Source organism: Acanthisitta chloris, unplaced genomic scaffold (assembly GCF_000695815.1).
Source record: "Acanthisitta chloris isolate BGI_N310 unplaced genomic scaffold, ASM69581v1 scaffold13101, whole genome shotgun sequence".
Taxonomy (NCBI): Eukaryota; Metazoa; Chordata; class Aves; order Passeriformes; family Acanthisittidae; genus Acanthisitta; species Acanthisitta chloris.
The window spans coordinates 46,065-73,254 of NW_008657906.1; the positions used below are offsets into that span (position 1 = coordinate 46,065).

The 27,190-nt window shown below is 40.7% G+C and overlaps 1 protein-coding gene across 1 annotated transcript in view; it reads right to left on the reverse strand.

The window, feature by feature from the left end:
• Positions 1-27,190, reverse strand: part of OCA2 (oculocutaneous albinism II) — a gene marked incomplete at its 3' end in the record, with an annotated part of 87,373 nt that overhangs the window by 43,412 nt on the left and 16,771 nt on the right. Inside the window, exons 2-8 of the mRNA XM_009084916.1 lie at positions 23,186-23,284; positions 22,393-22,581; positions 17,007-17,064; positions 16,074-16,146; positions 7,602-7,759; positions 5,874-5,956; positions 5,292-5,445 (exon numbers count right to left, since the gene is read on the reverse strand). Of these exons, the coding sequence (XP_009083164.1) occupies positions 5,292-5,445; positions 5,874-5,956; positions 7,602-7,759; positions 16,074-16,146; positions 17,007-17,064; positions 22,393-22,581; positions 23,186-23,284 (814 nt within the window). The remainder of the gene's footprint in view (positions 1-5,291; positions 5,446-5,873; positions 5,957-7,601; positions 7,760-16,073; positions 16,147-17,006; positions 17,065-22,392; positions 22,582-23,185; positions 23,285-27,190) is intronic.

Below are 27,190 nucleotides of genomic sequence, written 5' to 3' on the forward strand. Positions count from 1 at the left end.
AGGGAGTGCAGCAGCTGCTATTTTCTTTAGTACACTGTCTTTTCCAATAATGGCTATGGATTTTCTTCTGTTCCTTTGCTACCAATCTTTTGGGAGGATATATGTGGAAGTGGGAACGTTCTAATCCACACTCGGTCTATACTTAAAGACAGATCGATATGAGGATGGATGGGAAGTTAGAATCCATGCTGAGCAAGCTGATCACTTCTGTGATCAGCCACAGTTCCTCTGATTTTCCTTACTGGAAAACGTCTCCCTAAAGATTAACCTATTGCTGTCAGTCAGTATTATGTTTCATATGCCAATGAATATTTCTCCTCTTTCCTATTCCCTCTCTGAAGCACAATTTTCCAATATTATAGCCTCATTACAGGAAATAAGCAAAAACTGGACTGTGCAAGCATAGACAGCAGTAAGAACACCTTAGTCCATTTGTAAAAATGTTTCCTGCAAGGAAACACTGGTTCAACCAGCCACAATGCTAGAAAAATGGTCAGACCAAACCACAGAAGAGTTTTGCTCTCTGAAGTTAATTTCTACTGGTTAGATGCTATCAAAAATCACTCTGCTCAGAGTTAAAGAAATTAAGCTTAGGGGATGTTTATTCATAATTTAAGCTGGTTAATAATAGAAAAAGTAATGTGGAGAGACACAGACACACTCCATTTCCATTAAAGTAATAAAGATTGTGATTATATGCCCATACTTCATGCTAGTAAAAACCTAGAGGTTTTAAGGCCAGACCTTGCACTTTCAAGTGTCTGTGTTTTAAAGAGAAATATAGACTTGTAAATGTTATTCAAGGTGTCAGATCATTCAAATGCCATTTAAAAGATCCTGGCAAGATCCTTCTTAGGACTACTTACAAGCCAAGACATGAAGCTAAATCACAGCTCCTGTGATAGGACAAGCCCCATGGAGACTCTCCCAGAATTTCTGGTCCTCTCTTCTATCACTTTTCTACTCTTTGGTGTGCTATATTTTCAATATTTTAAAAAAAAATTCATTTACTATAATAAATGCTACTCTGTCTTTTTTCCTGACTAAATGAAATGTTTTAAAAATAGCTTTTAAAAGGTCATTACTTTCATATTTGCTTCTGCAAGCTCATTTAAGTATCATAAACAGCTAACACTCCGTTCTAACCCACAACATAAACCAATTATGTTATTACAGGAAAACTTTGGGCAAGGGCACACAATAATTCATTTCAATTAATGAGCTCTATCCTTTAATATTTGGTGTCTAACATTCCTCCTTGCATATTTCTAATTAATGGAGCTCCATCATACCTGCAAATATGTGGTTAATAAATACTAATAAGAGCCTTATCAACTCCGGAAACTTTTCTGAATATCAGCAGAACTTTAAAATATTAACAGGTATTTTAAAATATAGATAAGCAGATAAATTTCTTTTCAGGGTAACCAGTATATTATCCAACTCACTATGTAGACAAATAAAGGGAAAATGGAAGAAATCAAAGATGCCTAACTGTATTGCAAAGAGGAAACAATGAGATTCTATCCACATTTCTTCTCCTTGACCATGTTGTACCACCAGAAAAAAACTATAAACCACTTCTTATTGAATCTGATTGAATGGGCTATAAATAGTCACTTTAAAGATATACATGGGAAATAGTTTTCCTGGGAAAAAAAAGAGTTGAAATCAAAGAAGACAAAGGACAAAATACATTCCTAGCTCAAGGAGCAAAGACGTTTGGAGCAGAAAACTATAAAAATTAAAATTTTTAACTTTTTCTTTGTTTCTTTTTTTTTTTTTGTCAAGTTCTCAGTCAAAAGAGGCTATACATTTTGAGGACCAAAACTAGAGAAATCCTGTCTGGAAAAGATGTCCTTGTAGACCCACAGCTCATCTTCCCTGTGCTCCTCAGTGATCCTGCAGCTCACACAGGATCCACAAAGGGAAACCTGGCACACTTTTTTGCTTTATTTGTTTCTTAACATGCATTTGTTTGAATTTTCCTGTGCTGTGTTTTTTTGCTTTATTTGTTTCTTAACTTGCATTTGTTTGAATTTTCCTGTGCTGTGTATGCTTTCAAGAATAAAATGAAATACTTAGTTGTTTGCAACAAGTCTATAAAATAGTATAGACCAGATTAAATAAAAAATACCAAAAGCAGCAAAATGCTTTTCTCCTTTGGGAGATGGGGAAGGAGTAGAAGACTGAAATGCAAAGAGGCAACTGATTGATATTTGAAGAAAAAAATCAATTTCAAGAGAATTAATACCTAGTTACTGAAGGAAAGGGTGATTGCATAGGAGAGAAATAAAAAAATAGATTTCAAAGAGAAAATATAACTAAGGGTGTGACTTTCTAAAGAGAGTTAAGAGCAATACACAAAAATTTCAAGGGGTAAAGTGGTAGAATTGTGAAGTAAGAAATATTTATATTTGTGGCAAGCACAAAAATAGAAATCATTAGAAACTGCTGAGGAAAAGAGGCATCTTCTTTTACCAGAAATTTTATGACTACAGAACATGTGATGAGTTTCAAAAGAATCAACACTTAAAATAAATGCATGAAGAAATGAAGCCCAAGAGTTGAATGTGTTTTCTGAAGAACAGCACGTCCCGAGCCCTCCACGGACCAGGAGTGGGGCTTGGTTTGGTGCTAACAAACAGCTGCCCCAAAGCAGAATCCTCAGAGCATTTACTGGGGGAAACGTTGGGAGAAGATGAATGTTTACAGCAAATGCACTTCATTTTCCAACTGGAACCTCCTCAGCTCCTCCCAGCCCCAGCCCCTGTGCTGCAGCCCCTGTGGCTGAGGCCGCAGAGCAGTGGGAGGTGAGGAAAGGAGGACGAGGACAGTGGGTTGGGATTGGGGGCACAGGATCCATGTCTGGGAAATGGCTGTGGAGGAGGAGCAGGAGGTTCCTTTGGGTGGCTCTTGGGAATTGTAACAGATAAAATGCTTTCCCTTTCTTCATTTTTAAAGAGATTATGTGAAAGTATATCTCTGAAACTGTTTCGGGTGTCCACACTGTCTGGATTTGAAGTTGTGTGGCCAACAATAATTAAAAAAATACAGGAAAGTCATAAAGGCTGATAAGAGTTTGGGAGCAGCAGCACTGAAAATGAAAATCCATGAGAGATCACTAGTGCAGTAACACCCTTAGGTTTATCTAAGAGTGTTAACAGCTAACAGGATAGAGAGTGCAACGTGTCGAGGCAATGAAGTTCTAAATACTGAACACATGGAAAGTCACTGTTACATATTCCAGCAATATTCACATCCATCACTTCCAGGAAATCCATGAGAGGACCATAAAACACACAAGTTTTGTTGCTCTGATAGTTATTTCCAGATTAAATATTTATAGTTTCAAATTTCCTCTGGTTGTAGCAATGGTTCTTCCTATAGATGTTCTGGAGGAAATAGCTAACATCATGATGCAATATGTGACTTTCCACATTTTGCATTTCAAAAACGTTTACTTGTAAGTATCTATTTCTACCTTTGAATTTGCAGAAATATTTTTTCTGCCAGCAAAATAAATCTTTCCTTGATTTATTTTCACAGAAACAATAAGCTCATGAGCTGTGTTAAAGCTTTTTCTTAAGGACAATAGGAAAAATGAATGCTCTCCCTGGCTCTGTTTCAGTTTCAAGCCTTTTTTCTTTTCCACACGAAATGTTCCAAAGCAGCTTTCCAGGATGCAAACACAAAACCATACATACATCTAAAGCTTGGTGGGTTTGCAATTGCTAGAGGGTTGCATAGTTGGTCTTCTTGAAAATAAAAGCTGCATTTAAAAGTATGAAGATTATTTTGGTGCTGTGCTGCAATGCCTGTGTATATTTATAGCAAAATCTAGTCCAATCCCCCTCCACATTGAATATTATCTCTCTGCTCATTTACAAGTTACAGAGATGCATTTTTAGCTCCATAAAGAAATCACCATTACTGAACAACATTATCTAAATGTTAAGGGCATCTCTCATGTTGTGTGTGCCCATTATTGATATTTGATTAGGTGGTGTATAACTACCTTGCCATCTTAATGGGAACAGGGTGAAAAGCTTAATATGCAAGAGATGTGGAAGGAAAAGGTGAGTTCTGGACATATTTACTGTGGAGCACCTTGTAGACTTGATTTGATTCATTTCTTTGTTTCAAACTAACGTAAGTCAGGTGCAATGACTTCTGACTCCATACTAATGACAGTGACTGCAAGGAGCCAGAGAGGGACTCTGTTAATAACTGCAGGGACAGGACAAGGGGCATTGGGTTCAAACTGAAGGAGGGAAATCGAGGTTAGATATTAGGAAAATGTTTTTTCTGTTCTGGTGGTGAGACCCTGTCCCAGGGTGCCCAGGGAGGCTGTGGCTGCCCCAACCCTGGCAGTGTTCACAGCCAGGTTGGATGAGCCTTGAGCAACCTGCTCTGCTGGGAGGTGTCCCTGCCCAGGGCAGGGCTTGGGGCTGGGTGAGCTCTAAGGTCCATTCCAACCCTTAAATTCTATGAATTCAACTCAGAGAATTAATTGACAATGTGGATGCTCATATGAATTACAAATACATCTTGGAACTTGTTCCTCCCTATTTGCCACTTATTTTCAGATAAGCAGATAGGAGGTTCAAAGAAGTTCAGAGAAGTCAGTTGGAGCTCTATGCTGTTTCTGATGTTTTCTGTTCTTAGTGGAGATGCAATGCATTTTCTTTGGATTTGGTACCTCAAGGTTTTGGAATTATGTTTCAATATATGTTTAAAGTTCTCTGTCCCTTGACTTCTTCATATTAACTCATAGTCCATTTCCTCTTCAAATAATACAGTAAAAGAATGTCTGAATGTCACTCATTAAAAAGTGTGCTCCATTTAACCTTCTTTCTTTAAAAGCACATTAAATTCACAGTTTGACATGCCTTAGAGGAGGAAATAACCAAACTTGGGGTTTTTTGTTTAAGCTTATGTTACAAAATGATTAACTTAAAACCAGATTTTCCACACCTTGTATCACTCAGACCTACTTTCACTCTCACAGTCAAACTGTAATCCTGTTGAAATACTTGAAAATTAATAGATCCTAACAGAAAAAAATACACAAGATCACCCATAATATTAATAGAACTTGACAAAATCTGATACAATTCAGAACAATTTCCTCACATGTATCTTACTCCTGTCATTAGCAAGACTGATGGTACAGGAAAAACTCATATACACAATTTAAAATGATATCAAAGCCAAATAATTAAACCCTTTCTTGTGTTTCATTTACAATATAAGGGGAAAAATAAAATCAAAGTACAAAACTGGCTTACTTCCAGTATGATCAGCATGTAGACACCTACTAAGATGATGGATGCAATTGTTACTTGTGCCTCTATGTTTGCATGAAGGTATTGGTGCTTCATGGAGAGAGGAACACTTCCAGACTCTTGTAGGAAGGCTTGAATGTTTATGAAGATGGTGCTTCTGGTGAAAGAAAAATCAGATTTGTTTACTCCTGGAATGAACTACCATGAGTTCTATTTGTGCATTAATTTTACATTGAGTACCTATAGATGTATATGTGTATATATGTGTGTGTGAAAATTTAGATATATATATAATAATAAATATTATAATGTATACAGACATACATAAATACATGTATATCTTTACAATTGCAAGCAACTCCTCAAACATTTTCACTCTCTCTCCCTCTGATTAGTATTGTCCTGAAAGTAACTCAGATACAAACCAGCCTTGTAAATCCTTTTAGAAAGCAACAAGAAGTTGTCCTTTCCTGCCCCTCTGAAACAGGCAGTGATAGATTATTCTGAAAACATTACTTATTCCTTCAGAGTCAAGTCTATGTAAACTACAACTTCAAGGGATCAATTTTCAGTGTCATAGCCAACCTGTTGGGTATCTGAAAGGTTCTAGTTGTGATGATTTGCTGATTTCTTCTTGAACTTAAGGGTAGAGACCAGTTGTACACCACCTGCAAGAGAGTCACATGTGGCAATATTAGCAAAAGTCAGTGAAAGTGATGTCTGTGATCTAGGGTTTTATTCTTCTTTTGCTCTCTCATGTCCATTTAGGTTAACATTTTTGTGGGTCAGACATAACACGCACTGGCCTAAATTAATTCCCTCTGATTAGGTATGTTACAGACACTCAGGTTGGAGCAAACAGGTCCAAGGGGAGGCTGAGGGGCAGGCACTGACCTCTTCCCTCTGGTGACCTGTGGCAGGACCCAAAGGAATGGCATCAGCTGTGTCAGGGATGTTTAGATTAGCTAGAAGGAAAAGGTTCTTCAGCCAGAGGATGGTTGGGCACTGAAACAGGTTCCACAGGGAAGAGGTCACAGCACAATCCTGACAGAGATCAAGAAGTGTTTGGGCCAAGCTCTCAGGCACATGGTGTGATTCTCAGGGTTGTCCTATGCAGGACCAAGAGTTGGATTTTGATGACCCTTGTGGGTCCCTTCCAGCTCAGGATATTCTAGGATTCTACGAAACTCATCTACATCCCAAAAATCTTCAGAAAATAAACACTTTCTGAAACTTTGCCCATTAGAACACATTGATACTCATGCAAGTTGAGCCAAATACACTCTTTAAATGTAGATACAGATATTGTCTCTTTTTTTTTAAGCACAGGAACCTAAAACAAACCTGCAAATTTTGTTAATTATAGCCTAAATCCTAAGCCTGTCCTGACTCTGTATGCTCAAAGTACAGGAAAAAACCTAACCAGCTTCATTGGCTACCCTGGAAGGTCTGACACAGATGCCTGGTGGACATGCAAAGAGGGAAGGTTCCTTTGGCCATGCCAGGGCCTGTGCCAGCAGAGGTGGCTGCTGCACCAGCAGCACAGAAGCTCTTTGGGGATCACTTCCAGCAGCACAAGTTACAGCAACCTCCTCCTCATGAGGGTAGGTGGTTTAAGAGGGTCATTGCCATTAGGGTATTGTTCTCCATGCTGAGGTAGTGGGACTGGTCTTTTGCTGTAGACTGAGATTGGTGTAAGCAGGAGCTGGTGGCACTGCCCAGCTGAGCTGTCTCTGGGGGAGGCAGATCATCCCATCCCCTGTACAGAAGGAGAGGCAGTTGTTTGTATGGCAGTGCCATTTATTAAATGGTGAGGTGGTATACAGTGCCAGGCTGTAAAAGACTGTCTTTCACCAAATTGTCTGGGAAGAGCAGCAGGAACCTGCTACAAACAACATCAACAATGAGAAAGCCTTGAGAGAAATCAAGCCGATAAATGTGACACGTTTGAGAAAATAATTTGCAACAAAATGTGAAAATGTATTTCAGTGGGTGCAAAAAAGGCACTTCACACTTTTTCTTCCTTCAAAGGCAACTTTTGAAACATTGCCAGTTTGAAACACAAGAACTCCCATGCTATGTGTCAGCCAAGAGGTGTATGTTTTACAAAATTTTAATATAGGAACCCAAGGGAAGCCTTAGAAAGGCAAAAGAAAATGCAGCTTTACTCTTACTGTGATAAGTTTTCAAATGCTGAAATTGATACACTTCACAACGGGAAAAAGCACAACCACTTAATCCACACATGGTGATGGAAATAGAAGTGATAAAACACATCTCAGAAAAAGTGAAAGGAAATGTAAAGGCTGTCACCTGCTGCTGGCGCCTCCTCCTTGCTCCTGTGTCATCATTCTGGCTGATCTGCACCACAATGTGTTCCTCTGTTTGCTCATCATCTCCCTGTGCTCCAAAGGGGCCTCCTATGTCTAACTTCAGGAGAGCAGAATCACGAGAGTCACTCAGATTCATAGCTGGCCATAAAGTTGTTAAGGTGTGAATTTCCAGTAAAAATTAGTAGAGGCTGTACAAATTCCAGGAAAAATAAAGATACTAGTCGATTGATATTGAAAAAACATTCTTCAGCTAAAATGCTTCGGACACTGTGGAAAGAACAAAATAGATGTCCAGTCCCTCACCAAGCAGCACTGCTTTGGCCAAGCCACCTGAGAAAGCAGGAGGTGAAAGTTCGGAAGGAAAATATCTTTCCTAGTGACTTTTGAGATCACCAGTGCTTTCAGCTGATACTGTAGATGTATCAAAGCTGCAAAATAGCATAGAGAAATATACAGGGAGACAGAGCAGTAAAGCTCTTTAAGTGCTTGTACTGGATGAAAGGCTGCACCATTAGCTCTGCAATTTAAACACTGCAGAATTTGTACAGGTGAAAACACAGGGAACCACAGGGAACACTAGGTGAGAATCAACATCCTATTCATGCCAGAGGATTTGCTTTTTGGTCAAAATTTTACTTACATTTCAAATATCTGAAAGATATTTTCAAGCTCCTCTCAGCTGAAGTACTCACAGATGCTTTTACCTCCATCTCCCTCATCAACTTTTTGTTTTTTCCTCCTTAGATATCTCACATGAGGTGTGGTCAAACCACATTCCTAGTCTAACACAACTGAGAAATCACTCAACCATGACCCACAAATCTGTTGGAAGTCTGGCTCTATCAGTCCAAATACATCAAGGACCATTCAAACCCAGCACTGTACCAGTTCACTTCTGGTGTGGCTGGGAACAGCAGCATCCCTGTGGATTGGCAGGGGGAAAGGCTAAGATTTCATACCCTTCAGTGTGTCTGTTACTAGAACAGAGCTCTACTGCAATTGGTTTTGCTCCTCTCTCTGACAGATAGAAAGCTAAGGCATCACACATACACACAAAAAAAAGCCTAAGAAGGGAATAGAAGATACTTGATTTTACACAAATATGTTCTGTTGAAATCATGAGATTTAATCCTGTTTGAGTACCTTAGTGGTTGTAACGTCTAATATTTTACTGAGCATACGACAAATAGTGAGTCTGTTAAGAAAAAAAATAAATTACAATATCACATACCTACCAACATGATTTTCTCAGAAAGATGCTTTGATGCCCACAAAACTCAGAGATTTTGACAGGAGAATTAAAACCCACAGTGTATTTAGGGAGGACAGAGGGCAGTGCTGTGCCCTTCTTCCAGTGAGCTCCAGTAAGGATATCCACGTTAGGTCAGTGTCTGATGGGAAAAGCTTTGTGACATTTTCCAAGGGTCCTTCATCTCTCAAAGAGTTGCTGCTTAAGTCCACATTCCCAGCAGGAGAACTGGATCTAGAGCAGAGTAACCTCTCACAGAACCCCAATGTGCTGGGTTTGGCTGGGGTAGAGACAGTTTTCTTCCCAGTGGTTAGTATGGGGCTGTGTTTGGGTTTGTGCAGAACACAGAGTTGATAATGCAGAGATGATTTGTTATTCCTGAGCAGAGCTCACACAGAGCCAAGGCCTTTGCTGCTTTCTGTCCTGCCACACTGGGGAGGGAGTTGGGGGTACATGGGAGATTGGGAGGAGACACAGCTGGGACAGGTGACCCAACCTGACCCAAGGGATATTCCACACCATAGCACATCATGCTCAGGGGATAAGGTGAGAAGGAGGGAGGGAGGCCTAGGAGATCTAGTGTCAGGTGCATTTAGTTGAATCACATGGGAAAGGATAAAAAGATAACATCACATGCAACAAATCAGGAGACCAAGTCCACCAGGAGAATTTACATACACAACCCTTAGCAAACATAAATAGAAATTCCAGTGGTTCTCTTCTGGTTCTAGAAGGTTTAAGTGTGATTTGTCACCACAGTTTTTCTGTGTCCTAATTGATACATAATAATACTCTCAACAGGAACCATAGCTATACCTTTAACTAGAGACATTAATTATACCTTCTAAAAGGTCTGCAGACCTGAAGTCATTAACCCAGTGATTTGGGACAACCCTTGAGTCTGCCTTTTACTAGAGTGTAGCCATTTATGTCTTGAAAATATTCAGCTGCATATGATTATGGCAGATTCCTTTTAAGCAATACTTTTAAAATAAATCCTGTAATTACCTAGATGAGACATTCAGGAGCTATTAGAAAGGATGCTTAAAATTAAAGGGGAAAAACTGAAACCTTATTTTCAAGAAGAGTGGCTCCTTCCTTCTTTTCCTCTAAAGATAAGGATACTTAGAAGTTTTTCCATTCCATTCTGTGTGCTTATAAAACCATCAGAAAGAGCCACAGCAAAGAAAAGAGGTTCTCCTTTGATGGCAAGTGGAACAGAACATCATTCACCAGTCTACACTGAGGCTCCAAAATCCCATCAGAGTTACCTCTCTCCAAACAGTATTTAGAGACTCTGTCATAATTCCATTGTTAGACTGCAGCAGATCTCAGCCTTTGTGAAAGGTGGAATCAAAATAAACCCGAACAAAACTTCAGACATGCTCATATGAATCAAAATGCACTTTTTTTATCAAGCTGCTCTTCAGAATATTTTTGTTCTGCCTTACCTTGGTATTATATTCCCCTTCAGTTGCCAGAATGTGATTTCCCCTATATTTTAATCACTCAGATATGACTAACTTTTAGGAAAACTCTCTTTTTACTTCCAGTATCCCTTTCCATTCTGTGACCTATGTGTGCTTTTTCTTTTCTGAACTTTTTTTTTTTTAACATGACCTTCCGTGCATCCCTTTAAAGCAAACATCTCCCTGACTAGATTTACAGCCTGAGATGCTATTTTATATTTCACTTCAGCCAAACTGCCTGATTTTGATGTAGTTCTATTCTTTCAATTACATTAGTGCTGTGATTAGCCTGTCCAGGGTTTGGGTTTGCTTCGTGACTGTATTTACACCTGGCACCAGGCTGGGCCTGCTGCTCACAGATAAACCAAGAGCTGTTTTCTGATCTTGGTTTTCTGACTAGCTACTCCTACAAGGGATTGAAGAGTGTGTGAGAGTCACCTCATGTTACTTTGCCTTTCTGTGGCTTATGCAGACAACCTGATAGAATGGGATACAGTGGCTAAACATTTAAATTGGGATTCGTTCGCTCCAGTTTATACTCCTACACAGTGGACATCTGTGTCTGGGTTGGATGTGTCCCTAAAAGCAGAGGAAAGAGGTGCTTTTAGGATGGACTTCATTGCTTCATTTTAGACTTCATTTTACACGAAGATGAGAGGACTCAGCATGAGAAACATCCCTTCTCTCCATTAACTCTGGAGTGGAGGATGACTAACTCGGTAGCTGAGATGAGTCACTCCCCAAAAACTGAGTCCCTGCTCTAACCTCCAGCACATAATTCATTCAGTGTGTACAGCCAAAAACCCACATTTGAGAATGCTATGTCTGTTGATTATTTTCACCAAGTTTCTGAGGTGAATATTCTATTCACCCTGATTTATGACCAGGCCACTTATGCTGGATTCTGTAGGATATTCCCATTTTAAAGAAGATCTTCTGGCTGGGTCTTAGCATCCATTTCTATTTATTGTCCTTAACTGAGCCAATTTCTGCATCAGAGTTTGTGGTTTTCTCTTTTGCTATCCTATTCCTGTTTACAGCATTTCTACAACATCCCTTCACAATACAAGCTGAACCACGTAGCATTTCTACATCATCCCTTCACAATACAAGCTGAACCACATGCTTCTCTGCACCTATTGGTTTCTCCATCTGAAGAATGTCTGATAACTGGGGGGTTTTCCCCTTTTTGGAACATCAGCAATCTGTTTCCAGTTTTGTATACACTGTACCATCCATTTCTCTCTGTGCTCTGTCAGTTTTAGAAGCTTTGTGAGTCCTCAACAAATTCTTTTCTACTGCATTTTGTCAATTGTGCCTTAAGATTCTGCTTCTTTGTCTGCCTCTGCATGTGGTCCTGGTCTTCATCCATCTATTTAACAGCTTGAACATTGCCTGCAGGCCAAAATGCTTGGTACATTTCCAGCAACATCAACAAACAGAAATGATTTTTAAATGTTTTCTGCAAGTTAAAATTATGGAGGAGTAGACAGTAGAGAACTAGAGTTACAAAATAAGAAATAATTCAAAGAGGAAAAAAACCTAAAGAGATTAGAGAGGTTGTTTCATTCATTAAGTGAATTTATGCTCCCTGGGAGCAGAACCTGATTTTAGGACCTCCAAGGAAGCTGAAAGGGCTGCTAAAATTTGACTCTATTCTTTGCTTCATGGTCTTTCTTTCAATATACACATACACACCTCTAGTTCAGGGAGTGGGAAAGGTTATTTTCTATGTCACTAATGGTCATGGCATGATTGCAAGTTTTCCTAACGACCATTTTTTCCTTCATGATTGACACAGTTGCACCAATCATTCAAACCCATGCAACTTTAGCAAGGACAGTTAAACATCTTTTGTCTGCTTAGTCTAGAGACTCTCCACCAAATTCCATATGTAGAATTCTTCTAAATAGCTCCACTGAATCCAACTGAAATGAGAAATCTAGCCTGTGATTTAAATTCAGCATATTTTTACTATTGAGATACATATCCTACTTTCTGAATTTGAGATCCTAATCCTGGACTAGAAGTGATGAAATCTCCCAGAGCTGCTGGGGAGGGAGGGATGTCAGTGAAAATGGTCACTGCCTAGTCAGTTTGGTATCTCTGGTTTTGTCTGGTTTGGACTGACAGGAGACCCATTCAACCACGTCTTCAGGTTGTGTATTTTTGTTCAGTTTTGTTTCGAATGCAAAGAGCAAGTGAGTAAGGAACTCTTCACACTGGTGCTGTGCAAATATTTACTTTGCAAAATGTCAGCCTCTGCTCCAAAAATTTCAATGAGGAGGTATCAAATGCTTTAACAATCAGATCAGGACTGAAAGGCTTTAAAATTTATCTATAAAAATGAAAGATCCTTGGCCAGACTCAGAAACAATTCACAATCCACTCCCCAGCTGAAGTTCTGACAATCAGTCTGAGAAAGGAAACTGAAATTGCTTCACCCACACTGATCTAACTTTCCCTCACTTATAACAGGAATGGGCCCAAGTACAGAGACTGAGAGGGAAGAAAAAGAGATTGCTCCTGAAGCACCTCTCAGGGCAGAGCAGAGATGGAAACTCCCAGCTCAGCGAGGCAGGTGTGAGACCCATTGCACAGAAATGTGCTGGGAGATTTGCTTTTTCTTGTAAAAAGAAAATATCTTTTCTGTCAAGAAGTGTAGGAATAGCAATAACTGTAGCAGCTACAGTGAAAGAAATAAGGCATCGTATTAGGGAGACAGACACTTCTTTAAATGACAGTCAGGTAGTTTACAGTTTGATTGCATAATTCCTTAAGAGCATCCATGATTCCCCATGACATTTTAATTTCATAAAGCCCAGTTCAATTCAAGAAGTTGGTGCATAGATCTGCTCCAGTTGTCTGTCCCTCATTGCTGAACAAGTTTAAAACTTGCTTAGATCAGGGCAGTAGTTATTAGAATCAAAGGAATGAACACAGAGTCTATTTAGCAATTCAGATTTTTCAGGTCTGTAAACCTATGTAAGTCCTGCCAAACATGAATATTTCTCATTCACTCCTTGGTCACTCAGTTAATGGAGAGAAGATACCTGAAGGTCTGAATGGTCCAACAGTTAGAGAAAATCAGAATGGTCACGTCTTAGAATAGGTACACATAAATAACCTATGAGATGTTGGAATTTATTCAGACTCTATAGCTCTTTTTCTGTATTTTTATTATCTACTCATGCTCCTCCCCTTAACATCCAGCCTTTGAGCCAAAGATCTGAAAAAGCTTCACACATTTACATGGACAGGGGTATTGAATCTTGCTTCCTGCAGATTGGGTCCTCTAGCCAGGCTTCAGTATAAATCTACTCCTCTCTGGGGTTACAGCACTGACTGTTAGAATTTATAAGCCAATAAATCCCAAGTGTTGTCAAAAAGAGACAATCTTATCACTCTTTTGAAAAACTATACTAAACCTACTGATCCACTCCATTTATATCTGGTGTCTATAGAGAAATCAGTATTAAAAAAAAAACAACAAACCACTACACAAAAAGTTACAGACTCAGAAAGCTTCTAGCAATACGCAGGAGGCAAGATGTTGTTTGCAGCATCTGCAGCCAGCACACCTCAGGTTTGTACCCATGAGGCTGGACAAAGCAAAGGGAGAGGCAGGTGGGGTAATAAACAAGAAGATAATGTGAAGAAAAACAGCTAGAGTAAAACCAAAGGAGATAAGACAAAGGTATAGAAACATAAACAAAGTCATCTCGTCTGAGAAACAGGTCACACACACCCCAACTGCTGCAGGTCTCTCTCAGCACCAGAGATGGGAAGTCCTGACTCTGAGCAAACCTGAGATCTAATGGGCATGGCAGAAAAAACACAAATATCCAGGAAACACCAGGATGACAAAGGATGTCCAAAGGGAATCACTTGATTTGTTTGTTTAAAAATATTTCCCACTTGGTTTTGACTTTTCTAATGTTTGGAGAGACACTGTATGCATGAGCATGAATTCATCACACATCAGTGTGCATGGGTATTTCTGGAAAGAAATAGAACTAGGAAGAAGGAGTTTAAAACAAATGAAAAGAGAATCATGTAGTGGTTAGTACCCATTCAACACTTCTTAACAGCTTTTGAAGGATAAGCAAGAGATAAAGTGTGTTCAGTTGCATAATTTGATGTCACATGAGGTAAGAAACTTATTTTCTACCCAAAGAAATCTCATGATAACCTCTAAGGGTTTTGTGACAAGGACTACTGCAGCACACCTGCAAGCCTACCATTAAATTCTTGTACTCACACAGAAAGCAGCATTTAACATCCACTGGGAACAGCAGAGTGTGTCAGCAGCAGAAATTGCATCTTAACACTACTGTCTGAATGGTTACTTATCCAGGCCTAGCCAAGAAGGGCAATACTCTCTTCATTATGCAACAAAGTGGAAGACAAACCATGTGAGCTGACTTCTTAACAAATGAGGACTGACAGCAACAGTGAGATGACATTCAGGATTGTTCATGCCTTTTCCAAACCTCATTGAGAAATGCAATCTCTGTCCTTGACCCTTCTGCTTGAATTACTGCATCACCTTGCAAAAGAAGCACAGCTTTGCTGGATTGCCCATCTCCCACTCTTCCCCCAGCTCAATGACCTCAGGCAGGGGATGGAACATCCAGTTTTCACCACACGTTACACAGACCAAGAAGCTTCACCTTTGGGTTTGTCAAGAAAGAAAGAAAGAAAGGGGAATGCTGTATTCTGACTGTCTGTCAGCTATTTGTCTCAAAGCTTCCCCACGTGGTAGGTACAATGTGAAATACAGAAACACCTATTTGTGCTCAAATCCTGGTCCCACCAGCACAGACAAAGGGAGCAACAGGCTGCAGAGTTAATGTGTATGATGCAACAGCAATGGTTCCAACCCAAAATCTGTGGACAGAGAGGAAAGCCTCAAGCTATACTCTGCCAGCTGACTAAACCCTGAAGACTCAATGCCAGTACACACTCCTGTGGCAGACTGGGCTGTCCAGCACACACATACATAGGAGCTTTCAGCAGCAGTTTCTAGGGGGACAGAAACATTGACGTGATGGATATTGGGGGTAGTTTACAGCTGAAGCTGGCACTGGTCCTACTAAATGTCCACTTGCTGTCCTGCAAAAAGCAATCCCAACTTTTAATTATAAATGGGCCTCAAGCTCTAAAATTTTCTTCCTCGATTACCCTACTAATCAGTCCATTATATAGTGTCATTATTGGTGACAGTGAGGACGTTAATAATCAAATGTCGAAAATGGATTCTCCCTGCTCAAAGCCATGGAACTGATCAGTTAAACAGAAGAACTCAGTATGTCAAAAATTAAATCCCACTGCAACTTTTCAAAACAAGACACTTTCCAGGAGCTTGTGAAATATATCTGCAGGTGAATCTTCTTTTAACATGAATGAAATGAGTCAAGAGGATTGCAGATTGTTTGTTTACTAACTGAATGTTCATCCCTCAAAGACTTTTCACACCCAGATGTGTATTCACCTGCTGTGAATCATTTTCAGTTGGGGTTATTCTCTTGGCCTGAGACAGGTGCCATTCAGCCCCACCTGGACAGGGAGGAGAGCAGTGACCTGCACCAAAGGACAAGTCTGAGCACAGTCAGGGACCTGAGAGACCCAGTGCTCTCAGGGCTAAAGACAGAACACTCCCACTTATTCAATCGCTTTATCAATGAAACCTCAGTTCAGTTTTGGATGGTTTTTCTCAAAGACAGAAGGATACAGAAGCTTTCCAGAGGTGATACAGCCAACATCTGCCAGGGCACACCTTGGTCTGGATAAATGCCAAATAAAATCTAAAGTGAGGATAAAGAAACAAACATTCATGAGTAACATAATAACTGTAAAATACCTGCTAAGCTTATGTCAAGTAATTAAGGCTCTTCCAAATTGCACGATCAGTTGTGAGATTGTTTCCAGGATTTTCAGCTATGTTTCCACTATTGTTGTAAAGCATCTCTGGGCTGCTTAACAAGGAGGAGTAATATTCCTTCTGTTTACTTACTGCCAAAGTCACATATTTGATGTATGTTATCCAAATGTCTCTTAAGACAAAGTTGTAATTTTCAGGATCTATCTGGAAAACAACACCCATACCAGAAGAAATGCAGAGTGTCATCTGTTTTCCTCCTGACAGAGAAGCCTCGTTACCGAAAAGTTCCTCACAGCAGCTAAAAGAATAAACTCCAACTTTCTGAAATTTTTCTCAAGTCTTGCAGTCTAAGATTTTGCTGATTCTGAAGGTTTTGTTAAGGGAGGGCAGAACTGTGGCTACCCCCCCATGACCTTCAGCCTCTGGTGTGTGAAGCACTGTCATTGCAGCATGGATTCTCCTCTAAACACTCCTCAGCTGCAAGTCAGCATCAAAAGACTCATCCTAAATTCAACAAGCATCCATAAAGGACACTCAAATTTGAGTTTAAGCTGCCTCCTCCTCCAACTCAACTTCTTACCCAACTCCATTGTCCTGGATGGTGCTAGTGCACCAAACAGGAGTCTGATTAGGCACAAATCCCTGCACAGTATTGTCAGGATTTGCCATTCTTGCCCCTACTCTTGAGAAATTTTTTATGAGCCAAGAGAAAATACCACAGCTCATTTCAAACTAATTGTCAGGAAATGGGGGCCAGAGGAGCATTGCAAATTCAATACTTACAGAGCAGACAACTACAAAGATAAACAGGCCTGAAACTTTTAGGAATTTTAGACAGCACCTGAAACACAAGAAACATGTAGTTACTATGCAGCCAGTTTAAAACAAATATTTTCTGTTCTCTTAATAGCTCTAACATTTCAGAAACAGCATGGCAAGTCCTTATGGGTGATAATATACCATGGACACCACAGCAGAGAGTCCATGAGGCTTGGGAAGGATGGTGACCACAAGGGCTCTGCCAGTTGGGTCTCCACACGGAACGGAGGCTTTGCCCCTTGGGAGAGCTAAGGGGAGGCTGCAGCAGGAGCTGGTGGTGGATCCTGGAGCCATTCTCTGCTGCTCTTGCTGTCTCCTGAGAGCTGCAGAGCCCCAGCAGCAATTCCTGGTCCCTCTCAGACAAGCCAAGGGGCATTGCCATCACAGGGAGGTGGCAGAGCTGCACAGAGAGCACTGCTCGGTGTCACGAGTGGCTCCTCAAAATGGACTTCTAATATACACCCTGAAAGTATTGTGGACAAAACTTCTAGAAGACAAGAAGCTTTTAGAATCCCCTGAGTTTAACAGTGTCTCTTTAAACCAAATATACTTCATGAGCACACTCGACTCACAAAACTGGACACTTCTTCCATAGCATGTCCCTGTGAAGGAATAACCACTCCTGGAAATGGGATGCCACCAAATCTGAAGCGTAAGAACTCACTACTGAGTGGGTTAAGCAAGAATAACCCTAAATAAAAATGGGGATGTTGAAAATACATGGTCTTGAGAAAGAAAATTTAAGCTTTAGCACTTTTAAATGAGCTTTTTTTTTAATCCTACCCTAAAAGACAACTCAACTAATCATTTTCTGATTGCCCATCAATATGCTACACAGATGTCTTCATTTACAGTACTCTTTCTGGTGATCTGCCCTGATTGCATCGTTTCATTAACTGAAAGCACCAATGTTCTTGTTCCATCTTTTCAAAAGTAAACAGTCAAACATTGTTTTTCTGACAGAATGACAAATGTAAAGTTCGATTTAAATCTGATGACAAGCAAGATGGAAAACATCTCAAGTTACTGACTTAAACCGGATGACAAGCAAGATGGAAAACATCTCAAGTTACCAGGATAATTAGTTGAAAAACAAATAGTGCTATAAAAAGCTTTATTGACAGATGCTATAGGACAAAATATTGAAGCAAAGTAGTCTGAAGAGTGTCAGAAACAATTTTTTTAATCATGGTGGAAATAATTCCCTAAATCAGTTCATTCAGAGAATCATAGAATTTTAGGGTTTGAATGAACCTTACAGCTCACCCAGCCCCAAGCCCTGCCCTGGGCAGGGACACCTCCCAGCAGAGCAGGTTGCTCAAGGCTCATCCAACCTGGCTGTGAACACTGCCAGGGTTGGGGCAGCCACAGCCTCCCTGGGCACCCTGGGACAGGGTCTCACCACCTTTATAGCAAAAAAATTTTTTTCACATTGGCTGAACACAGCAAAAACTACTGGAAACCCGTTTTTTTAAAGCATATTTTTCTAAAGTCGCTTCCTCTTTAGAATTTTCCAAACAGCAGCTAATAAAAACCTGTAGCTGATTAAAATGTGTTGCCACATACAAACTGGTACAAAGGATCTACATTACTCTGTGAAATACAAGTGGTGACAACTTTACACAGACTGCACAGCATGAAAATCCAGACGAGGCAGAAGAGGGGAAGGAATCCAGTTAGGTGACTGCACCTAGAAATGTCAGACTGCTCTGCCAGGCTGAAGAAACAGATGACAGTGAGGAGAAGAAGACAATAAAGGCTTGAAAAGGAAGGAATGACAACAAAGGCATTACCAGCACTGTTAACTTCTACTGGTGTTGTGTGATTTGTGGAAAATATCTAGAGCCACTTGAGCCATGCATCCTCTATTGTGCTTGTCTCTTCTTCCTTTCTCTACATCACAGTTTTATTCTGGTATTTCTGAGAAATTATTGTGCTATGAATTAATAAATCCTAGTCTAGCCTGGTTTAATTTTAATGTACCTGATATTTTTGTCTGCGCTTTGGAATTATAATTTCTAGCAATAATTCAAATTATTATTGAAAAAGAAATATCAATAACTTGGTTTTAAGACCCAAGATAAATAAAAAAGCATTAATTAATAATTTATAAATTCACAACCTCTTGTCTGTAAATAACAGAAACTCATCAAAACGAGATGGGAAGATTGAATAAAAAAAGGGTTTGGAAATGGTTATTTTATTAAATGTAGAATTTATAAGGGTCTTTTCCTGCCATCTGTTTGTTTTCATGGCATTCTTTTATTAGGGAAGCAGCACTTTTAACAGCTCTTGAGCCACCCATGGTTTGCAATCTGTCTCTCCCTGCAGCCTAGAGGCCAAACCCTGGGCCAAACCCTGCTCTGATTTATGTGCCTCCAGCACAGTCCTGTTTGCCTGGAGCTGGGAATGCACAAAGTGTAAATTTATGAAGGATTTCACTCCTTCTTCTAAACCAAATGATTGTTAGCCTGATATGCATATGGTGTGGGGCAGTTTGACTTCATTTGCTATCTCAGCAGAGTGATGCTGATTTACCACAGCCAAGGAGCTGATCCCATATGTACAACCCTCACTGTGGCAATGAGAAGATTTCAAGGCAAGCTCTGCCAGAAAGATGTGTTCCTCCTCAGATTATAAACCTGTGCTGTACAATCGATTCCACATTCCCAGATGAGACCTTTGCTCCTTCAAATACCAGGGAAGTCCACCACAAATGTGAAGAAAGACACTGCCCCAGGTTACAGTGCAGGGTGTAACCATTGGTGCGTGTTCTCTTATGGTCTCCACGAGCTGTTACAGCAGGTGGGGCAGTGCTGTTGTCTCCTCACCCCTGATGGCTCCTCAGGGGCTGGCTCTGTTTAATGGGCTGCCAGGGACCCAGGCATGGCACAGAGAATTACATGGTCCCATTGGGAGATGCTTCACCCCAGGTGGGGAGCCAAGCATTGCCACAGGGATATAATCTGGGGGTTGGACCAGCACAGAGCCCTTGGCCTGCTGGATTCCCAGAGGACAAGAGCTGCCACTGGACCTTCAGGTGAAGACCAGATCTACAGGATCACTGCTCTAACAGACCTATCACTCTAGGAGGACTGCAGCCAAATGCAAGCCCACCCAAGACCAAATGAAGTCCAATCCAAGGCCAAAAGAAGGCCCATCCATGGCCAAATGAAAACCCAACCAGGGCCAAATGAAGTCCAATCCAAGACCCAAAGAAGGTCCATCCAAGGACCATCTAAGGCCCATGCGTGGCCAAAACAAGGCCCATCCAAGGCCAAAACAAGGCCCATCCAAGGCCAAAACAAGGCCCATCCAAGGCCAAAACAAGGCCCATCCAAGGCCAAAACAAGGCCCATCCAAGGCCAAAACAAGGCCCATCCAAGGCCAAAACAAGGCCCATCCAAGGCCAAAACAAGGCCCATCCAAGGCCAAAACAAGGCCCATCCAAGGCCAAAACAAGGCCCATCCAAGGCCAAAACAAGGCCCATCCAAGGCCAAAACAAGGCCCATCCAAGGCCAAAACAAGGCCCATCCAAGGCCAAAACAAGGCCCATCCAAGGCCAAAACAAGGCCCATCCAAGGCCAAAACAAGGCCCATCCAAGGCCAAAACAAGGCCCATCCAAGGCCAAAACAAGGCCCATCCAAGGCCAAAACAAGGCCCATCCAAGGCCAAAACAAGGCCCATCCAAGGCCAAAACAAGGCCCATCCAAGGCCAAAACAAGGCCCATCCAAGGCCAAAACAAGGCCCATCCAAGGCCAAAACAAGGCCCATCCAAGGCCAAAACAAGGCCCATCCAAGGCCAAAACAAGGCCCATCCAAGGCCAAAACAAGGCCCATCCAAGGCCAAAACAAGGCCCATCCAAGGCCAAAACAAGGCCCATCCAAGGCCAAAACAAGGCCCATCCAAGGCCAAAACAAGGCCCATCCAAGGCCAAAACAAGGCCCATCCAAGGCCAAAACAAGGCCCATCCAAGGCCAAAACAAGGCCCATCCAAGGCCAAAACAAGGCCCATCCAAGGCCAAAACAAGGCCCATCCAAGGCCAAAACAAGGCCCATCCAAGGCCAAAACAAGGCCCATCCAAGGCCAAAACAAGGCCCATCCAAGGCCAAAACAAGGCCCATCCAAGGCCAAAACAAGGCCCATCCAAGGCCAAAACAAGGCCCATCCAAGGCCAAAACAAGGCCCATCAAAGGCCAAAACAAGGCCCATCAAAGGCCAAAAGAAGGTCCATGCATGACAAATTGAAGGGCCTTTCCCCATTCAGGTTGATTTCTGACTCTGTCAGTGGTTTCTTTTTGTACTGTTGCATTTATTGTTTTGTTCTTATTAAATAGTATTTCTGACTTGGAGTTTCTCACTGGTTTGCTGTCAAACCAGCACAGACACCTGCCCAACTGCTTTGCATACGTTCATACTGCACTAATTGCAGCCACAGGAATTCTCCTGCTCTGTCTGTTCAGCAGCAGTACAGGAGAGCAGCACTCCACACAATACATACACACAGTGAAAGGAGGAAAACAATTGTATTGAGCTAAGACAACACACAGATTGGGAAAAGATGCACTGACATCTCGTTGGAGAAGCTCCTTGGGTCAACATGGACATGTGACATGTAATGCTGAGATCCATGAAAACCTGCAGAGCTATTTGCAGACACCAAACCAAACTAGGAAAAGTGCTGAAGCTCTGGAAGGGGCAGAGGAAATTAGTATCCAGAATTAAAGGTTTTGCTAGTTAAATCCCCAGCAAAAATATCCTGAGAAAATTTGAACTTAAGTTCTTTTCACAACTCTATCTTTGAATTTATTAATGGATTTAATTTCCTCCATACCTAAATGAGGTATTAGACTACTTTGAGGTAAAGAGAGAAATATATTAATGTAGTTCAAGATAGAAAAATCCTCAGTTATGTTTTGCTTTGTGTGTGTGTGAAAAGCTACTATAATGACTACAGAAAGACTATTAGATACATATTTTAATTAAAGTGAAGCAACGAACCACTGAAGAAAAAAAGCTGTGGAATCAATGAAGGAACTTTTAAGAAATGGTTTCAAAGAAATGCTGAAAGAAATACAGAAGGTATTTAATAACAACTGTAGAATAAGTGCTATGATTGATGCTTGTAAGAACAAGGGGCTATTGATCATTAGGTGGAGCCTGTAATCAATTTCACCAGGGTTTATTTCTAAACTATCAGTGGCAAGACATAGTCTAAATATGGAGTGCTATTTTATTAGTTTTCATAAATAAATCATTTTCTAGACATCGATGCTTAAAAACTAACACCTGTATCAATTATTAAAAAAAAGGAAAAATAAATAAATGAATATTTGAATTCAGACCTCATCTTTGATAAATTGAACTTGACATGAAGGCTGTCCAATATTTCGTATTTCTCAGAAGAAGCTGATCTGGACAAACTTGTCATTTCACTTCCCAGTTGAAACCTTTGCTCAAATTCTGCAGAGCTGTTGTCCCATGAGTCGTCGTCTGTGGTAAAATCTGGATTATGAAGAGCCATGCACTGCAACCTGTCACATGTTCAGTAAACATAACAAAACAAAACAGTGTTTTATTTCAACAGGTAGTGGATGCAACTGACCTTGTAGAACCTTAGGTTCACTGTGAGGGATTTTCATGGAAAAATTCATAGAAAGATTTCTTTAGTACAGACTGAGCTCCCCTTGGTGCCACAGCTGGGTGGACTGGGAGGCAAGAACAAGGACCTCATGACATTTAGATGAACCTGAAAGAACAAGCTCTCCCACCCAACAGCCAGATGTAGCTCAGGATTTGGTGTGTAAACTCCATAATAAGGACCTTTCCTACAGCTCTGCTGTGTCTTTCAGTGCTCCTGAAGTATCATCACAAGAAGGAAATAAGAGCACACAACCTGCACTTACCTATCCTTAGGGCTCTCTAATCACTCTGACCTCAGACCTTACATCCTTCCCTTCCCTATTTACAGCCTTTCTCTCCTCTCAGGCTCCTCCAGAGTAATTCTTTGCTTACAACCCCTGCCATTCACTTTATTTCCCAGCAGGTTTGGTGTCAGGATATAAGAGAGAAACACACACAATTAAATAGAAGAGAGCTTAAGGAAAAAATATTTTGAGTAAAATGAAAGCAACTCACCCATTTTCCTCTGAGGAAACCTTCAGTAGTGGTGTCTTCTCTGTAAAACCAGTGTTTTTTGACCTTGAGCTGAATAATTTGGAAAAATTGAAGTGATATCTTTGGAGGGGAAAAAAACAACCAAACAAAAACAAGATAGTAAGTCTGCAGTGAAATGATTCTCTACACTTCTAGGGAACATTTGCTACAAGGGAATCTAACTAATTAAATATTCTTTAAGAATGGTGTTCACCTAAATTATGGGTTTTGTTAAATTTGAGCTAATTGTGGTAGTGACTTCCCTATACTCACAGGAGACTCATTCATATAAGTTTACACTAGCATACTTTATAAAATATAAAGTAATAGGAAGAGCTATTTTTCATAAATGTCTTTTGAGACATGGATCACCATCTGCAAATCCACTCATCTCTACAATAACCTTGGCACCCTTAGTATTAGGGAAGAAACTTTATCTGAAGTGCAAGTCCTTCACTCCTGCAGCACAATCCCTGCCAAACACTCTGTCAAGTCTTGGTCCTGGTGCTGCAGATAATTAAACTGAGAGTAAGTTACTCCTTGCCGTGTTGCATCTTAGCATTGTTAAGAAGCTTTTTGCTAAAGCATAAATCCCAAAGCTTAAGAAACATCTGAAGAAAATCAAACACCATCACAGAGGGCAGAATTCTGGGGCAGACTCAATAACTGAGCCATTTTAGAACACCCTCCCAAGACCTGGCTCTTCCTGAGACATTTTCCAGCAAAATCACAGTTATTCAGACACACTCAGATTTATTCCATTCAAAACTGCAACCACCCACCACCAGAAAATCTTGAAGAAATCTATTAGACATACAGCCAAAATGCAGATCTCATTACTCCCAAATACACTTTGAGGAAACCTGAAATGTCTTCTACTATTGATGGAGTGTGAGAGGAAAGAAAGTATAAAATCATAGACAACTAAGTAAACACACAAACATGACTAGTAATTCAATCTTCTAAAGATAGGGCCAGTCCAAAATGAAGGATCTGTGTATTTGACTTTAGAACACAACGGAAGACAGTGGAATTCCTTGTGATTGGTAGAGATATGTGTGAACTTCAACTCAATAAAGTGAAAGGCTCCACTTAATGTTTCAGTTTGCTTGTAAAGTAGTGTTTTCATTCAGAAGACGTGCTAGAATTGGAGCAACTGGATATGGCTCTGCCAGCCTTGAGTGGCCATGACACTCATTCAAACTCTGCAGTCAGCACAGCATTTTCAGTCTCGACAGAAGAGAATGAATGACTTCTAGAGATTCAATTATCCATTAGCTTGGGCCAAATGTTGGGCCAGTTACAGCTCAGGTGCTGCACTGCACTGACATTTCATCTGTGAAGAGATGATTGCATACTCTGAAGCTGTCCAAGTGCCTCCGTTTTTAAACAGGAGATTAGAATTCACAACAAAAAAATTTAAGTGGAAGGAACTCATATTTTGAAGCAAGAGCTATTCTAATCTTACGATAACCTTAGATGTAAAGGACTACCTAAAGCTTTTACAAAATGGAACCTATAAAGATAGCAAAAATGCTATCAGGATGTTAAATGTGTGCTCACCAGGAGCTGCTGATAAGCTCCTGGCTATTCCAGCATCCACTGCATTCAACGTCTGCATCCAAAGGGGAAACTTCTGATAACAGTTCTGACTGTGAACCTTGAATTTGTGTGTTCAGAAATTTAACTCAGGTGAAGACCAATGAGCTGTTTCTGCTTCAAATAACATATACTATATGCTACTCTGACCTAACCTCACATTGTGCACATCATCACACTTCCTTTTCTTCTTTTCCTTGTAGAACATGTGCACAATCTGAGACTAGTAACCAGAAAACTTTCTACAAAAAACTTCCATTTTCTTCTAAATGTTAGGCTTTGATGCCAACACTGCTTTGTGTTGATGAGTACGTGTATATCCACTAACACTTCCCACCTCAGCAGCTCTTCACCACGAGTGGAAGTGACCAGTGTGAGAAAAGTGCTGAAGGGCAAAGCACAGGAGTGGCAATCAGAGGGAGAGGATAGGGTTTGGTGGAAGGTGGTTTAAGTGTCAGACCCTGAGATGAAGGCTCCAGAAGGCTACCAAAGACATCACCCTCACTTTCTTTTCACATCTTTCTCAACCTCACTTGCTGGTATAAGTCCTGCCATGTTTAAATGGAACTGAGGGGCTGAACAGATTTCCAAGGATTAGTAAGATGATAAAAATGGAAGAGATCTTCAGAGAAAGTGAAAACAATTAGTATACGACAACATCAATTTGCAGAGAATAAAAACACATGGATGAGAATAACCAGCAGGAAACAGCCAGGCTTGACAAAACAAAAATAATTAGAGAAAAAGCAGAAGAGCCTCAACTCCCTCATGATGTGATTACTCTAATTAGAGAATGAGAGTAATATAAACAATAAAGCTAATTAGGGCATACAAGAATCCTGAAGGCTGAAAGCTCTAGAAAGAAAAGTTGTAAAAAAAAAATGAAAAATAGCATGGATTATAAAAATGAAAATCATCCCTGAACAAAGAACCTAAGTCAAGCCTCTCTGTGCTCCTCAGACTTCTGCTGAGACACTATTGGTGCAATTTGGTCATCCACTTAATCAGAAGAGAACAGAGATCATCTGCATCAAAGCCTAGGAAAGCCCAAAGACCTCCTGCTATTAGAGGAACACATCTGCAATGTTCTGAAACCCTCTCACCATTATTCTTGGTGCTCCTCAACTCTGCAGACAGTTGGCAATTCTGACACTGTGTGAATAAGGGAAAGAAATCCTTGGGATACATTTCAAAACCTAGGATTAGTTTATACTTTGGATGTTTCTTCACAGTCAAAAGAGTTAGAAACTTTGGTTATATCCACACAGTAGAATGGAGTGCAATCCATCCCTACTGAGCAATTCAACATTACCAAGAGGCTAATCATCGAGACAGCTCATTAACCCGTTCACAGGCTGCGGAGGCTGCTCTGGATTTCTGTTATGTGCAGGTGAGGAGCTGGTGATCTGGATATCAGTGGTGTTCTCTGTTCTCTCATGGTTCAGTTCAGACTCTAAAATGACCAGCATTTTATACATCAAATATGAGACTCACAGAATAGTTTGAGTAGCAAGGGACCTTTTAAATGTCATCTAGTTCAGCAGACCTACAATGAGCAAGGACATCTTCAACTGGATCAGGTTGCTCAGAAGAGAGATGAAATAATTGCATTTTCAAATGCATACATTTATATTTAAACATGCATAGAGATCTTCACACACACAAAAATTAACATTAGCATTTCTCTTTCATTCAAAAATGATGGGAGCAAGCTAAAACCAAAACCTATGAAAAAAGAGTATTTTTTGGTAAGGATTTCTTCAAAGACTTGCAAATCATCACTCATACAGAAAGATCCATGTAGAACTGACATCAGAAACAGAAGAGCATGTCCTGCCTGTTGGGGTCACATTCATTCTCACGTTTGCTGCTGCTGGGCATGGCTTTGTTTTTTTAAATCAGAGAAATTTTTCAAACAGGAGATAGTGTTCTCAAGCACGTGGCTGCTGTTGTGGCAGTCATATATAGAGATTTTGTCTCTCTCTGCAGGAGCACAGGTTTGTTCCAAAGAAGTGTGTCTTCTGAGCTGGTTATTGCAGTCCAAGTCATCCTTTCCCATCGCTCACCTTTCAAGCAATTGCAATTTCTGCCTGTCTGCATAGTCACCTAGAGTAAGGACCAGCATGGTAGCAGATGATACAGCATGTTCTGCCAAGTCATGGAGATGTCCACAGGTGAAGTTCCCATTGCCTGGCAGTAGATGTAGAAGGACCTCACCCACAGCGTTAAAAAATACGCTGGTCCAGTTCCAAGCCTTGGGCATCTGTCACAGAAGTCTCCACAACCTGTGGCTGTGCCAGAGCTGCCACAGCTGAACAAGGGTCACACAACCCTTCTGGGGCATACAGCACACCACTGTTTTGGTGGCACACAACACATCACTCTTTC